At 41.6% G+C, this 16,490-nt stretch overlaps 1 protein-coding gene across 1 annotated transcript in view; it reads right to left on the bottom strand.

Annotated features, from left to right (window-relative positions):
- Nucleotides 1–656: 656 nt before the first annotated feature.
- Nucleotides 657–16,490, bottom strand: part of LOC309387114 (cytosolic phospholipase A2 epsilon-like) — a gene marked incomplete at its 5' end in the record, with an annotated part of 57,708 nt that continues 41,874 nt past the window's right edge. Inside the window, 7 exons of the mRNA XM_081943322.1 lie at nt 657–1,637; nt 4,692–4,878; nt 5,578–5,744; nt 6,423–6,614; nt 7,956–8,063; nt 9,693–9,830; nt 10,884–10,998. Of these exons, the coding sequence (XP_081799448.1) occupies nt 1,414–1,637; nt 4,692–4,878; nt 5,578–5,744; nt 6,423–6,614; nt 7,956–8,063; nt 9,693–9,830; nt 10,884–10,998 (1,131 nt within the window). The 3' untranslated portion in view covers nt 657–1,413. The remainder of the gene's footprint in view (nt 1,638–4,691; nt 4,879–5,577; nt 5,745–6,422; nt 6,615–7,955; nt 8,064–9,692; nt 9,831–10,883; nt 10,999–16,490) is intronic.

Here is a 16,490-nt window from a genome sequence, read left to right on the forward strand (position 1 = left end):
CAGCTGACAGGAAGCCACAGTAAGGAGACGAACGCCGTGGATTGCTGACACTCGTTGCTTCTGCCTGCACCGCAACCCCGTCCTTGCCACAACAGTACCATTAACTCATTCTGGCTGGTGAGGGCTGCGCTACTCCTTGCATGTTGCATCTCCTGCAAAGTTGCAAGTTGCATGTACCTCCCTCTATGGCAGAGATTTCCAGCCCACCACGAGCTGCCTGGCTGGTCCCATATTTCAGAGCTTTAGTCACAGGACTGGCCCATTGGTAATCCTAGAGCAGCTTCTCCACCTGGGTGCGCCGCAGATCACCAAACTTTTCTCTTGGACCACCGGTTGGTGACCTCTGGTCTAAACTAATCATTGCACATTTTTTGGAAATGATTTGCCTTAAGTCTGAGAGCATGTGAATGGTTTGAGGCCACTCAGCTGATTTTGTGCACCATGGGATTAGAACTCATAGCTTCTCCCTTTCTAGCCTGATGCTTTAATCACTACGTGAAATAGGCTCTTGATACAATTTTGCTGTTGTTTTTCATGAATTCGGCTTTGGTGTATTTCCATATAAATACTGATTATTTAATAACATTTTCAAATTGCTACCATACAGAAAGCACCACACAGAAAGCGAGTTCTTAACACAAGGATTTAATGAGTAGAAGATCCTAATAGGTACAGATATAATAATTATAGCTTTTTGAACTAACATTAAGAGTATAGAATTCAATTTGTGCCTTCAAGTCAGTTTTGATTCTTGCTGACTGCCCCCTGCAGTTTTCTTAAAAACATTTTTTCAGAAGTAGGGTTCCATTGCTATCTTCCTAGGGCTGAGATAAGTGACTGGCCGTAGATCACCAGTTGGCCTTAGAGTTAAGGCAGGACTGCTATTCACAGTCTCCAGGTTTCTAATTTCCTGCTTTAACTATTATATCCCTGGCATAGGTGTGAAACAAAAACAAGTCTATAAAGCAAAATGGCTTTATGCAATTATGATATATATTATGCATTTGCAACTTCATGTACTGCTTATTTTATAAGTACCCATATCATTTAATCAAGGTTTTATAACTTTTTAACAATTAATTCAATAAACGTATTTGAGTCACTGTAGCTTAGACAAAATACAACAGATCGCAATTTATAATATATTTATTTAAATGAGATTGTGTGGAGTAAAGAATCCTGTGCATTATAATTATATTCATAACTAGCAGGCAATTTTTTGAATATCAGAAATCTGAATAAATGGAAGATACTATATAAGACATGATCCAAATGTGCAACTATATTAAATAGTAATTTAAGACTATAGTACAATTCAACCAACTTCAATTATTTTACTTTAGCTGTCTCTTTTTTATCAGAGCTTGGAGTTCTTATGTGTATGTTTCCTTTTACAAGTCAAAGAAGGCAATTTCATGATGATGACTGAGATAATTGAGCCTGCTTCTTCCGTTCTGTTACCTTGTGCAAAACTTCCAAGATTGTGTTTGCATTATTCTGAACATTATAATTGGTTAGATTTAACAGCTTGTTAAACTCTTCCTCTTGCAGTGAGACCTGTCTTGTAGAATACGGTGAAAAGGCACTTGAGACATCAACATTGCCTTGTGACAATTGAGCTGCATTACGTTCTATGCCTGCAGAAGAAAAAAGAAGATACACTAATTATGTATAAAAATATAACATGGGACTGAAGATTACTTTGTATCATGCTATTTAATTGACCAAACTAAAACCAATCAGAAACCCACAATAGGACATCCATCCATCCATCCATCCATCCATCCATCCATCCATCCATCCATCCATCCATCCATCCATCTATCTATCTATCTATCTATCTATCTATCTATCTATCTATCTATCTATCATCTATCTCTTTATTAAAAGGGATGTATGTATACATGCATGTATGTATGTATATAGGTATGTATGTTTGTTCCAGCATAATTCTGGAACGCCTTGAGCAATTTTAACCAAACATGGTACACAGGTGACTTACATTCTGGAGACAAACACTGTGGGTGGTAAGAACCCCTGGTGTGTGGGTGTTCCAGCATAACTCTGGAAAGCCAGGGCCTTTAAGGATAGTGAGTGCTGCGTCCTAGAGCGGCAATTGTTCGTGATATCATGGGAGGGGGAAGGAGCGTGATTAGGCCAGTACAGAGGCCTTTGATTGAGTGTGCCATGGCCTAAGCAGAACGCCCACCCCCACCTGACTGTGGTGGCCCAATCCCACAGGAAACAGCTTTGCCTGTGTTCCCAGGATCATCCTTTGTCCCAACTCAGGCCTAAGCTTCCCTCACATAGTAGGCCTATGAAGCAAAGGGAGCCTGATTAGGCCAGTACAGAGGCTTTTGATTGACCATGCTCCCTCACACAGTGGGCCTTTAAGACCTAGATCTCCCTCACACAGTAGGCCTATGAAGTGCCAGGATCGTAGACAGGGCAGGAAAGAGGAGCACATGGGAGGGGGAAGGGAGAGGGCAGGGATGATGGGCATGGGAGCAGGATGATGAAAGTCCCCTCTCAATGGCTCCCAGTCAGACAAACACTTCAAGGCAAAATGCCAGGATCGTAGACAGGGCAGGAAAGAGGAGTGCATGGCAGGGGAAACGGAAAAGGGCAGGAAGTAGGGGGAAGAAAGGTCCCTCTCAATGGCTCCTTATCAGACAAATGCTTCGACGTTTATAAATACCCAAGCAACGCCGGGTCATCAGCTAATAACATAATATAATGCCCTTACATTCCTATTCTCTAAAAAAAGATGCATTAATGACAAATTTTTCATATATTGATCTAATCACTTTTTTAAACTATTGAGTTTAATAGTCATTACTAGAGTCCGTTTCAACATCACTCAAAGCACTGTTTGTTTAATAATGTTTACACTACACTGCAAATCGACCATGGTATCCTATTGCGCCGGTTGGAGGGGATGGGAGTCGGAGGTACCGTTCTGCGGTGGTTCGGCTCCTACCTCTCCGACCGGAAGCAATGTGTGTTGACAGGGGGACAGAGGTCGACCCCGAGGCCACTCACTTGTGGAGTGCCACAGGGGTCGGTCCTCTCGCCTCTCCTGTTCAACACATATGTGAAGCCGCTGGGTGAGATCATCCGTGGTTTTGGGGTTGAGTGTCACTTCTACGCTGATGATACCCAGCTGTATATTTCAACCCCAAACCACCCCAACGAGGCTGTCGAAGTGATGTCCCGGTGTTTGGAAGCCGTCGGGGTCTGGATGGGGGACAACAGACTTAAACTCAACCCCTCCAAGACTGAGTGGCTGTGGCTACCGGCACCTCGGTTCAGCCAGCTGATTCCATCGCTGGCCATAGGGGGCGAACAATTGCCCCCTGTGGAACGGGCGCGCAATTTGGGCGTCCTCCTTGATGCCCGGCTGTCAATGGATGACCATGTGGCAGCCGTGGCAAGGGGGGCGTTCCACCAGGTTCGCCTGGTGCGCCAATTGCGCCCCCTACTGGACCGGGATGCCCTACGCACGGTCACTCATGCGTTGGTGACGTCCCGCCTGGATTACTGCAACGCTCTCTACATGGGGCTGCCCTTGGGACGCGCCCGGAGACTGCAGTTAGTTCAGAATGCAGCCGCGCGGGCTGTGATGGGGAGTACGAGGTACTCCCACGTAACACCTCTCCTGCGCGAGCTGCACTGGCTGCCTGTGGTTTTTCGGGTGCGTTTCAAGGTGCTGATTACCATCTTTAAAGCGCTCCATGGCACGGGACCTAGTTACTTGCGGGATCGCATCCTCCCACATACATCCCTGCGGCCAATTCGCTCACACAGGGAGGGACTTCTCCTGGTGCCGTCCACTAGGCAATGCCAACGGGCGACACCAAGGAGTAGGGCCTTCTCTGTGATGGGCCCAACCCTCTGGAATGACCTCCCCCCGACATTAGAACCACTACTGACCTCCGCTCCTTCCGGCAAAAATTGAAGACTCACCTGTTCCGATTAGCAGGCCTGGCATAATTACAACTGTCCCTCCTGGCAAATGTATTAACTGGTTATTTTAGGGGTATTGTTTTTAACTTATTGTGTGTGTTTTAGGGGCTCAAAATCCTATATTTATATATATTGCTTTGTACAGTTTTTTTAATTCCATTTTTAACCTCCTCCATTCCAACTGTACATATTCAATTTTTATTGTATTTTGATATATTTGGCATGGACTGTACACTGCCCCGAGTCCCTTTTTGGGAGAGGGGGCGGTCTAGAAGCATGAATAATAAATAAATAAAATAAATAAACTATGATGTATAGTTCACAATAACTAGTATCATACAATGTATTAAATGAAATCATACTATGTTATTGTGTGATGTATGTATGAACGCAGGTTTATATACTGAAGCAGAAAATTGTACAGGTTAATGTTGTCCTTTCATATGTTCTGAATCTTCCACCATTCAGCTTAATTGGATGAGCCAGGTTCTAGAGTTCCAAACATGAAAATGATTTACTTGCTTTCTCCACACAATACATAATTTTATGTAATTTTCTTTCTTGTTTTATTCTTTTTTCTGACTAAAAGAATTCAACTGTGATAACTTTTCCTGTCAGAGGAGCTCTTTCAGTTCTTTGATCAATGTGTTTGTCCTGGATCAGGCAGTATCTAAACCTGTTTAAGATCAAATACCTACTACAATTGTATTGTACTATTAACTCACCAGGTGCAATATATCTTTGGAAGGTATCATTCACTAGTGGGAAATAAAGCAGGATGGGGGCTTCAGGATTGTTTGTATCTTCAAAGACGTAGCATTCTTTTAGATTTTTCTTTTCTTCATCATTTAGCAAAATCTTAGGAAATGGGATTCCTTGTGCTGAGAAATATGTAGAGGCATGTTCCAGAGGCTTAAAAAGTAACAGCCAATGTTAGCAAATGCAAAAAGACATCCAAACAGAATTTTTAATGCAGGCATTGATTTGAAACCATAATGTAATAAGCACAAAATATAATGGTAATTCTTAGAATGAAAACAGTCTTTAAAATCCCCAATTTCTTTCTTTATGCTGGCTAATACTAGTTACTAATAAATGGTTGTTATCAGATCTGAAATTCAAGTTAGCCAGATTCTGAAATTCAACAATATTAGGAATGTTTTACAGGCCTGCTAGGGAATCCTAATATTTTAGAAAAACAGGAACATTTTAAATAGTCTAGATGAAAATTGGCTGAAAATAACAGGATCAAAGCTAATAGCAATTTACTTTGAAGTACAAGTATAGATTGGGGAATATCTGACTTGGGAAAAGAATCTGTGAAACAGATTTCAATGGATTGCAACTTGTTTCTGGCACTGTATCTGGTTCTCGGCATTGCAGGTTTAGGACATTGCAGAAAAACTGAAATAGAAACAAAGAATGGCAACAAGGAGGATTTTGGAGGACTGAAAACTAAAATTTACAAGAGATTGAGGGAATGAGATATATTTAGCTTTGAGAAAAGTTGAATGTATATATAGGCAATGTATTAGTCAATTGCTATTATTTTTATACAATTCAAGGAATTATTATTTTATTGCTAATAAAGTCTGCATTATCTCTTCTAACCTTGGTTTGTGACCCTCCAGTATAATTGAAATGCAGAATGACATCCACTTTCCTCTCTGGTCTGAGAAGCGGAGGGCAACTGGTATCAAAGAAGAAGGCTGTATCTACAAGTTCCAAATGTTGTGTAGAATCTTTCAGTTGATTGGGGGATTCATCAAGCATTGTGTCTATAACATACATTATAAAAGTAAAGTCAATACCCATAGGTCATCAGCAGATAAAGACAATTACTCATAAATTTCATTTTTGCCAATACCCATCCTACCATGGATCTATTTGCTTCAACACACAATTCATTCTCCTCAGGATCTATGGCCAATTTTTAAAATCTCCTGACCTTATGAATAGAACATTACTTATGGTATAGATGGGTAGTTAGAAAGAGTCTTTTTTCTATTGCAGAGAGCAAGTTCAACTTCCATGATTCCCATGCATTGCATACTAAGGACCAATCTCCTAAACCATGCATTATGTAGAGTCCCAGATTCAATTTGTCTAGTGACATTTTTAAATATTTAAATTTGTATTTATTTATAAATGTTGTATCCCACCTTTATTAATTTTTACAAATAACCGAAGGCAGCAAACATATCCCACACAACTTCTTCCCCCTATTGTCCCCACAACAGGAACTGTATGGGCTGAGAGAGGGTGACTGGTCCAAGGTCAACCATATGGTTTTCATGGCTAAGGCAAGACTAGTACACATGGACTCCTGCTTTCTAGCCTAGTGCTTTAACCACTAGACCAAAAATTTTATTTGTAATGAGAAAAATTATGTCAATCAACAAGACAATTGTGGATTTTTAATGATATATAAAAACATTCAAATCCTACTAGGATACCTTTCCATTTAGTAAATTGTTGATGCTGAACATATTCATTATGCATTTGGAGCCCTTTTAAAAAATTATTATACTTGGACACTGCTGGACGATCTGTTAAAATATCCCGTAGAGTATTGGAAAGACCTCCAGCAGGAGTGAACATGCGAGTTGGCATCTCATGGGGTCTCTCCGGTATATCAGGCACTTCGTCTAAATACAAGCAACAGAAATAAACTTTAATTAATTTAAATAATGAATAAGAATCTTATGTACTAGTGTATGATGCAGTTCAGATGATACCCAAAGATGAACAATTGACCAGTGGCATGAGTATTTTTCTCTCTCACACACATTTGTACACATCTTAAACTCTACATTAAGTGCGAGTTTAAATTTCAGTAGTGCAACACACAAAAGCTTAGGTTGCATAATTAATTCCTGAATTTTATTTCAGTGTTTATTACACCAAAAACAAGACTCTCCAGATGTTTTGCATCACAATTTCTGAAGTCCCTTATAATTGGCAATGCTTACTGGAACTTATGGGGGTACAACAATTTTACATGTGTATCCGCTATTGGAATGTTTCACCCATTCATGAATAGTTATCAAGCAAATATTCTTCAGGACTACAAAGACACGAGAAGGCTTTGTAAAAGAATTAAGTAGCTTCATGAATCAAACTGAGATTGTGAGGCATAATAATAAGCAGGTGGTATTTTCATATTGCAAAGATAATGATGTGTAACATTTCAAGTGTAAATGGAGATAGCTGCTCTGCTCTAGCTTTTGCTAAACTAGCTGGGGAAAGTGTGAAGCAGTGTCATACAGAAGAAACAAGGTATAGACAAAGTATTCCTCTATCGTGTGTTTAAAAAGATATAAAAGATGGCTTTGCCTTTTGGAGCACCAACAAACCTTTGCCCCCTTGACTAGTTGCATATGACAATTTTTCTTTCAGAGAAGTAGCTATTAAAATAATTTCTTTTTAAAAAATCAAATTATTGTGTTATTCCAAGATACTTTGAAGTACGTTGCAGGTGAAAAAGGGAAGGGTAGATATATTACACAAATAGAGTAATTTGGATATAAAATTAGAGGTAAAAAATTAAAATCAGGTAATGCAGAAAGAGGGAAGCAAATAAAAAAGATGTTCATAGCAATATAAGATCTGCTCAACCACTGAAGAGCTAAAAAAGGATCATTTCCTTTTTCCAAAATATTATTTTAGTTTGCATTAAATAAATGTATGTTTGCTGGGAAATTAGTGATAGTCCAAATGGTACATTATTAGGTGTAGTTTATGTAATGGTACATAATAGTACATACTGTAATGGTACACAATGTAACTCTGAAATAATACATTATACTTAATAAGACCAAATTATACTGTATTTCTTCTCTCTTTTGTGGTCTGAATACATATTCCTCAGTCTGAGGTTATCTGAACTTTCAGGTTCTACAGGCAAGACGGATAAATATTATAAATATAAAAAGTGTCAGTCAGTTAAATTCTGAATTCTAATTTTGGAACAACTTTTCATAGTTTACCAATCTCTGTGACAGTATCTTGGGTCCACCTGTTCCAGAAATCTTCTGAATTGTCTGCTGCATGCCAGGCATCTAATAGATTCTTGGAAAATACACTACTCCACAATCCTTTGAAAGGAAGAGATCAATGAAGTTAAAGCATTTTTTCTCCTTGGAATTTTATTTTACTGTTGAGATAGGGATAGAAACAATGTTATGGGCATGAACTATTCTGTACACACAACAGGCAGTTTTGGGAAGTCCATGTCTGCACAGAAACATACATATTTTGTATTAGAGCTGGTCATAGATCCAGAACGTGCACAATTTGATTAGAAGGTGCTTTGGGATGGACAAGGTGGGAACAGATATGGACAGTGATTGCGGTGGCAACTAAGAAGAGGTGGGGAAAGGAAAGTGCTGGAAAGATCATGGGAAGGAGTGAGTGGCCCAGTTGGATATGCCAAATTGCTGATGTGTGACAGCAACTCTCCCAACTCTCCTCCAACTTTTCCAATGTTTTCCTTTCCCTACCTCAACTGCCACCCTTGATGTCAAACACCAGATATCCAACCTGCCCTCTTCTCTCCTGCTGATAGATTATGCTTGTATTCAAAAGTGATGTCAGCATGTGATGTCAGTTAAGGGAAAGGAAGGAACTATAGAAATTGTTGAAGAAGCCCACAAGCCAGGCATGGAAGTACCAACCTAGCCCTTCTTGCCTCTAGGTTATACTTTGATCAAATCTAGAACAATCAACATGTTCTGGGATTCTATTTATTCAACCCATGGCCACCCAAAAAGCTTGGCTGAAGACATCTCTATTCTGGAATTTTAAAAAATCTCCCCGATTCAGTGGAATTCTTCACTGTTAATCTACTGGTTATACTTACAGAGTAGTAAGAGAATAATTGCATCTAGAAATATTGTTACATGAATTGACCAGAAAACAATTGTTAAGTATTATTGTTAAAATGCAGTCAGAATTGAAGCTATATTCTAAATATAGCTATGTTTGAAGTATTTATAGCTTGTATTTTCCAATTGCTTGTCTTGGAACAGTTAATGATAAATTATGAAGTGCTACCTTACTATTTTAATTTAATTTCATTAAGCATATCATCACATACTGGGAGAGAGAGGGAGAGATGGAGGGAGAGAGCACCATCTTTTCCTGCCTGTTTTACATACTATTGTATGACAATAGAATTCTAGGTTTTTAAAATAATCCTCACCCATAAAGAGGGAGGGAGCCAGTGGTGGGTTGCAGGTGGTACGCTCCAATACGGGTGTATCGGAGCCAGCCCGGAGCACCGGATAAAATTCCGGTACGGTGCTCCGGAGGGCCCACCGACCTGCCCGCGCTCCTTACCATGTTTTAAAGCTGCCGGCACTTCCGCGCACGTGCATAGCATGTATGGTACCTGCGGGACGCTCCATTGAGCAGCTGGAGCATCTCAGAGGCTTGCAGAAGTGTTGTTTCCAGCTACAACCATGGGCGCGCCACATGTGTGTGCGCGTGCGCTGCGCACATGCATGTGGGTGATGCAGGGGCCATTCCAATTGTACCGGTTGGAGCAGAATCCGGAACCCACCACTGAAGGGAGCCCAAGGTTCTCCAATTAGATGTATTCAGCTGAGAATCTGGCTGCAAAGTGAGTCCAGTTCTTGCGAAAGCCCATAGATACCATTGGTATCTTCAACAAGGGAAAATCCCACCCACTGCCCTTTCTTCTTGAGGTAGAAAAAAAAAGTCACCTTGCATAAAACATATCCTTGATTCTGGGAGTTTCTTCATTATGTGTCCCATGTAAAACTCACTTCCAAAATGTTCAGCGGGAACAAAAGCTCCATATTTCGGAAATCCTACTTCATAGGGTGTGAATTCTAACCACTCTGTAATGACGGCCAACAAGAACACATTTAGTACCATACCTTCTCTATGCAGAGAAAGGATGCTTTCTTAGGTGAAACTACCAAAGACATTATTATGTTCAAGGAATTATATGTCTTTTCAATGTGGCCTGGCCTGACCTTAATAATACATGAAAATCAAGAATAATCCAACATTTCAATATTTTCCAAATCCATTGTTAGTTCTTACATCTGAAGTAAATGAAAGAAGGCAGCTTTCAGCATATGGATAAACATTTCAGAGGGTCCATTACATTTATTATTATCTATGCTACAAAGAATTAAAAACACTTAAAAACTATTTTGAAAATATAATTCTGTACTTTGTGCTTTTTGTCCTTCTTCTGGTTCAGATATGCTTTTAATCATCGCTGGCATATACATCTGGGGTATATACACACAAACATACAAGATATGCATATATAAATATAGTCTCTAAAGCTGGATACGTATAGTATTTTCAAACTAACAATTTGAGAAGTTCCCAGATAGAGAATTTAAAACCTAAGAATCAAGTTTCTATAGATCTCCCCCCCAAAAAAATACCTTTGTAGTTCCGGTTTTGAGTGTTTGTAGCAAGCAATTCGTATCAATAAAGCATTAACAGAATCCCAATATTTTCTTAGCACACTGGTACCATGTAAAAGAAGTATAACACGAAGAGACTAACAAGGCCCCAGATAAGCTAGTGTTCTTGTACTTGAGCTGAAATTGTGTCTCTCTGTGTGTGATTATCATACTATGAATGGCTTGAGTTAGATGTGTAAGGATGAAAAGTCCTCAACCCATGGGTGGACTTATTCATGTAATGTTTTGGCACAATACTGACGTGAGTTGCCATTGTCCTCCTCCTGGATAGTTTTTTTTTTCAACTTCCCAATCTAGCCTATAGTCCTTGGGTTTCCCTATGCACCCCCATCTGAAGACTGACCAAGTCTAACCCTGCTTAGCCTTTCCCGAAATCAGTTAAAGTTTGTTACCAATAGTTTGCAACTGTTATAGGTTAAAACATTTAGCCCCCAGTAAAGAACACACCTCTAAAATCTTTTGTGGTGATGTTGTCTTTCACATTGAGTGCCAGGTAGATTGGCAGAGGGTTCTGGCCTTTGTTCACTGCCCGTCGTTGCTCTGAGAGTTTATGATGATTATTCTGTGTTTTGTGAAAAAAGTAATAAGTGCATTATAATTTAAGTGAAATAGAAATTACAGCTGATTTGTTTACCTAGGCCTCACATCCATACAGAGCTTCAATTTAAGGATCACGTTACAGTTTAAACACCAGCCACATTATTTTTCACAGCACATGGTAAAATGTGCGCGAAGGAAGGATAAAGAAAATGGAAAAGAAGGGATAAAATGGCAAATAATAGCTGGCAAGCCTGGAAAACATTCCTAATATTGTTGAATTTCAGAATCTGGCTAACTTGAATTTCAGATCTGATAACAACCAATTATTAGTAACTAATATTAGCCAGCATAAAGAAAGAAATTGGGGATTTTAAAGACTGTTTTCATTCTAAGAATTATCATTGCATTTTGTGCTTATTACATTATGGAAAAGAAGGGATAATATGGCAAATAATAGCTGTGTGTCTGCATAGGGTTGACTTCCAAAGTGTTGTAACACTCACAAAGAAGATTAATTCCCTTTCCCTGAACTTCTTATCCTGATTGGGGCTTCATCTAGTTCAGGGCTGTCAAACTGGCGGCCCATGGGCCGGATGGGTCACATGAAGGCCACACCCACCACAGCTCCATGACGGCAACATGGCACAGCAAGTTTGACACCCGTGATCTAGCTGAATATAATCACAATCAGCATGAGTAACCATAGCAAACAATTATAGCTAGAGTGTCTGGGATGGAGAGGTTAAAATAAAAGGCAATACAGTCACAGTAACCACCTGACTGAGGCACATAAATAAAAAGTGAATAGTCCTGTCTGCAATCTTGACATGTTTAACTCCCTAAATCCTCTAGTAGTAGGGGTGGTTCAGGCTTGACATCTCTTTCAAACAGGTACGTGCGGTCAGGGGAGGCAGGGGAGGCAGAGCCTCACCCCTCTCATCATGAAAATAAAAAAAGGGAAAAGGCGCTGAGGAGCCTTCTGCACACGTGGTCCGGGAATGGGACCACGTGTGCAGGAGGCTCCTCTAGCCTCAGACTCCCTCCTGCACATGTGGTCCCATTCCCCGCCTTCCTGAGTCAACATGAAGGGGATTGCGGAGCATGAGCCACGGTCCCGCGGAGCACGCTCCGTGGTCCCCTTCATGTTGACTCAGGAGTCAGGAAGGAGGGGAATGGGACCACGTGTGCAGGAGGCTGAGGCATCTTTACCCTCCTGCACACGTGGTCCCATTCCCCGCCTTCCTGAGTCAACATGAAGGGGACCATGGCTCGCGCTGATGATGTCACCAGCCTCACCAGCTATAAACCTCACCGCACGTCACTGCTTTCAAAACATGCTGGACTATCATGCTGTTTGATCTCAGGAGCAGGGCCAGGTGTAGATATGATGAAGTCTTAAACAATGGGAAGCTGTAGAGACTCAGCTTGACAAGTGCTATCAGAGAGTAAGTTTGTGTCACAACTGAATATGGCAAGACTGCCACCAAGATGCACAATAAGCCTGTAATGAGGTAGAGAAAGGCTTTCTTTGAACAGAAAATATGAACGTGTGCAGAAACAGAGCATAGCTTAATTATTTAATGAGTTATGCAAGGGTATATGGTCTATGGAGACTTTGGTAGATGAAATGGAGGGGGGGTTGACTAACAAAAGCACTGTGGCATCATTCCTCATGCCTTGTGCCTTTTGTCTATGCATTGTGGTGTCATAGACATGTTCTGAACCAGAGAAACTATAGTTAAAAGTCTGGACATTTTTATCATTCTGATTCAGATAAAAGCAGGAGGATCTCATGAGGATCTGTCCTCAGTGTATATCATATATACAATTATAACTAATTCTGCATTGGCTTACATTGAAAAGTATTTGAATAATTCAGATGGTTCCAAATGACAAGCCAAGTATCACAAGAAAGGCTGGTGGGATGGAGTTTATCAAGAGATTTCATTATTTATGGATTCAAAATGCTGGTTCTTTGAAAAGTTTGGAACATAGGAATGGTCCCAAGTGAAGTTATGGCAGATTTAGCATCTGAACAGGAAGGGCCACCTGCTTTCTCAACTTTTGCTGGATGGTGAACACGGGGAACGGATGCGTGAAACATACGGTAGATTATTCTCTGGTGTACTCTCTTGAGCAGCAAGTATATTCAAACTAAGGCTGTTCAAAAATACTATTTCAAGGTGAGCTTGACTTGTGGTTAATGCTAAAGTAAAAGTGGGTTGCCCCATTATCTTTGCCAATATTTTTTCAATGCCCTTATAGAGCTGGGACTTGCAGATCTTGTCAAAGTGGAAATCGGGATTTAGCTTTTCAGATGAGCTAAAATTAGCTATGTGCTGCCCCCTGCTGGGCTGAGACAAAATAAAAAATTTTTTACATTATTTCATTGTGTTTATTTCAACAGATGTTATTCGTTGGGCAATATATTATTTACTGCACAAATGCCAAAGATGATGGTGGTGGAAAATTTGAGTTCTGTTAATTCTTATACACTGAGGAAAGAGTGGATAGGCACAACAATTGTTGTACAGAAAGGTTTAAAAATCTAATTCAGGGGATTAAGCAGTCAACCCTGGCATGGCAAGCTACTATATAAAAACAGGAAGCAAACTCCAAACTTCTTCCCTCTTAAATAGCTGAGTAATGAAATATCTGCAAACAACCAAGGTGAAAGAGTACCAAGGACTCCAGTTTGACTTGGTTGCCATCGAGGATTTGGACAGATTGCATGGACGACTGCGACCCACCACATGTTTATTGGACCCGTGTCCCTCCTGGCTTGTACTGGCATCCTGGGAGGTTACACGAGACTGGCTCCTGGGCCTAGTGAATGCTTCGTTGGGCGAGGGGTCTCTCCCGGCCGCCTTGAAAGAGGCAGTGGTGAGACCCTTGCTCAAGAAGCCTTCCCTGGACCCTTTGGAGCTGGCCAATTATCGTCCTGTCTCCAACCTTCCCTTTTTGGCGAAGGTTGTAGAGAGTGTGGTGGCCCACCAGTTCCCACGACATCTGGAGGAAAATGATTATCTAGACCCGCGCCAGTCCGGCTTCCGCCCCGGTCACAGCACGGAGACGGCCTTGGTCGCGTTGGTGGATGATCTCTGGAGGGCCAGAGATAGAGGTTGTTCCTCTATCCTGGTCCTATTAGACCTCTCGGCGGCTTTTGATACCATCGACCATGGTATCCTGCTGCGCCGGCTGGAGGGGTTGGGGGTCCGGGGCACCGTCTTGCGGTGGTTCGGCTCCTTCCTTTCTGACCGGACGCAGCGTGTGTTGACAGGAGAAGAGAGGTCGACCCTACGCCCCCTTACTTGTGAGGTGCCACAGGGGTCGGTCCTCTCGCCACTCCTGTTCAACACATATATGAAGCCGCTGGGTGAGATCATCCGTGGTTTCGGGGTGGGATACCATCTGTACGCTGATGATACTCAGCTGTACTTTTCCACCCCGAACCACCCCAACGAGGCCATCGAAGTGATGTCCCGGTGTGTGGAAGCCGTACGGATCTGGATGGATGACAACCGACTCAAGCTCAACCCTTCCAAGACGGAGTGGCTGTGGGTACCAGCCCCCCAGTTCAGCCAATTAATTCCATCATTGGCCATTGGGGGCATTCATCTTGCCCCCGTGGAGCGGGCGCGCAATTTGGGTGTCCTCCTGGATGCCCGGCTGTCCATGGATGACCATGTGACAGCCGTGGCAAGGGGGGCGTTCCACCAGGTTCGCCTGGTGCGCCAATTGCGCCCCCTACTGGACCGGGATGCCTTGCGCACAGTCACTCATGCGCTGGTGACGTCTCGCTTGGACTACTGTAACGCTCTCTACATGGGGCTTCCCTTGAAATGCACCCGGAGGCTGCAGTTGGTCCAGAACGCAGCCGCGCGGGTAATTATGGGGAGTACTAGGTACTCCCATGTGACACCGTTCCTGCGCGAGCTGCACTGGCTTCCTGTGGTCTATCGGGTGCGTTTCAAGGTTTTGATAACTATCTTTAAAGCGCTCCATGGCTTAGGACCTAGTTACTTGCGGGATCGTATTCTGCCCCATACATCCCTGCGACCAATTCGCTCGCACAGAGAGGGGCTCCTCCAGGTGCCGTCCGCTAGACAATGTCATGGGGCGGCGCCTAGGAGTAGAGCCTTCTCTGTGGCGGGCCCAGCCCTGTGGAATGACCTCCCTCCGGATATTAGGAATACCTCTGACCTCCGCTCCTTCCGTATTAAGCTTAATACCCACCTATTCCAAGCAGCTGGCCTGGCTCAACTTTGATCTAACCATATCGCTCCTGACGGGTTTTTAACTGGGTATTTTAATTATATTTAATTTCTAGGGGTTTTATATATTGCATTTTAATTGTTTTTATCAATCGACCTCCTCTTTGTGTATGTTTCAGTGTATGTCTTTGCTATATGTTTGTTTTGTTTACATATTTATTTCGTATGTTTCGTTGTACGCCGCCCCGAGTCCTTCGGGAGAGGGTGCAGCTAAGAAATAAATATATTATTATTATTATTATTATTATTATTATTATTATTATTATTATTATTATTATTATTATTATTATTATTATTATTATTATTAATTAAACCCTGAGCTACAAATATTCTCTTTTATTGACATCTAATTAACCTCATTAATCCACTATGGTTTATTGTTTTGATTTAGAAAGGTGTTTCAGTATAGAGATTCATCAGGTGGTTGTTGAGTATAATTTCAAAATCAGAGTCCTGCTAGACACAAAAATGTTTTAGACTATTTCATTTTGTAGTATGGTATTTTAAAATTCATACATTGCCCTTTAAATATTATTGTTGTTGTTAGTCATGAAGTTGTGTCCATCCCATCGCAACCCCATGGACAACACTCCTGCAGGCCTTCCTGTCCTCTACCATCCCCTGGAGTTCATTTAAGCTCACACCGACTACTTCAGTGGATACATCCAGCCACCTCATTCTCTGTCGTCCCTTTCTTCTTTTGCCCTCAATCTTTCCCAGCCTTAGGCTCTTCTCCAGTGAGTCCTTCCTTCTCCTTAGGTGGCCAAAGTATTTGAGTTTCATCTTCAGGATCTGGCCTTCTAAAGAGCAGTCAGGGTTGATCACCTCTAGGACTGACCCGTTTGATTGTCTTGCAGTCCAAGGGATTCGCAGGAGTCTTCTCCAGCACCAGAGTTCAAAGGCCTCAATTCTTTGGTGCTCAGCCTTCCTTCTGGTCCAACATTCAAAGCCATACATTGCAACTGGGAAAACCATACTCTTTTATATATACCCTCTTAACAGGTACCCATAAAAGATTTTTTTTCCCCAAAATGTCTCAGGAACGTCTTTTTTTTTCCATCCCGCACCTTTTCCCCATGACTGCTTCTGATTTTCATTTGACTATGGTTTCTTCCCTGCTTCCTTATTCAGTTTACAACAAAGCATCCCAGGAAGAGCTGAATTACGTTTTTGTGATAGAGGGCAGAGCTAAAAAGAGCAGATATTGGTTCATCTACAGTGTAAATCCCGCTGAACTAAA

The sequence above is a fragment of the Natrix helvetica genome (genome assembly GCF_964273705.1).
Source record: "Natrix helvetica genome assembly, chromosome: 1".
NCBI lineage: Eukaryota > Metazoa > Chordata > Lepidosauria > Squamata > Natricidae > Natrix > Natrix helvetica.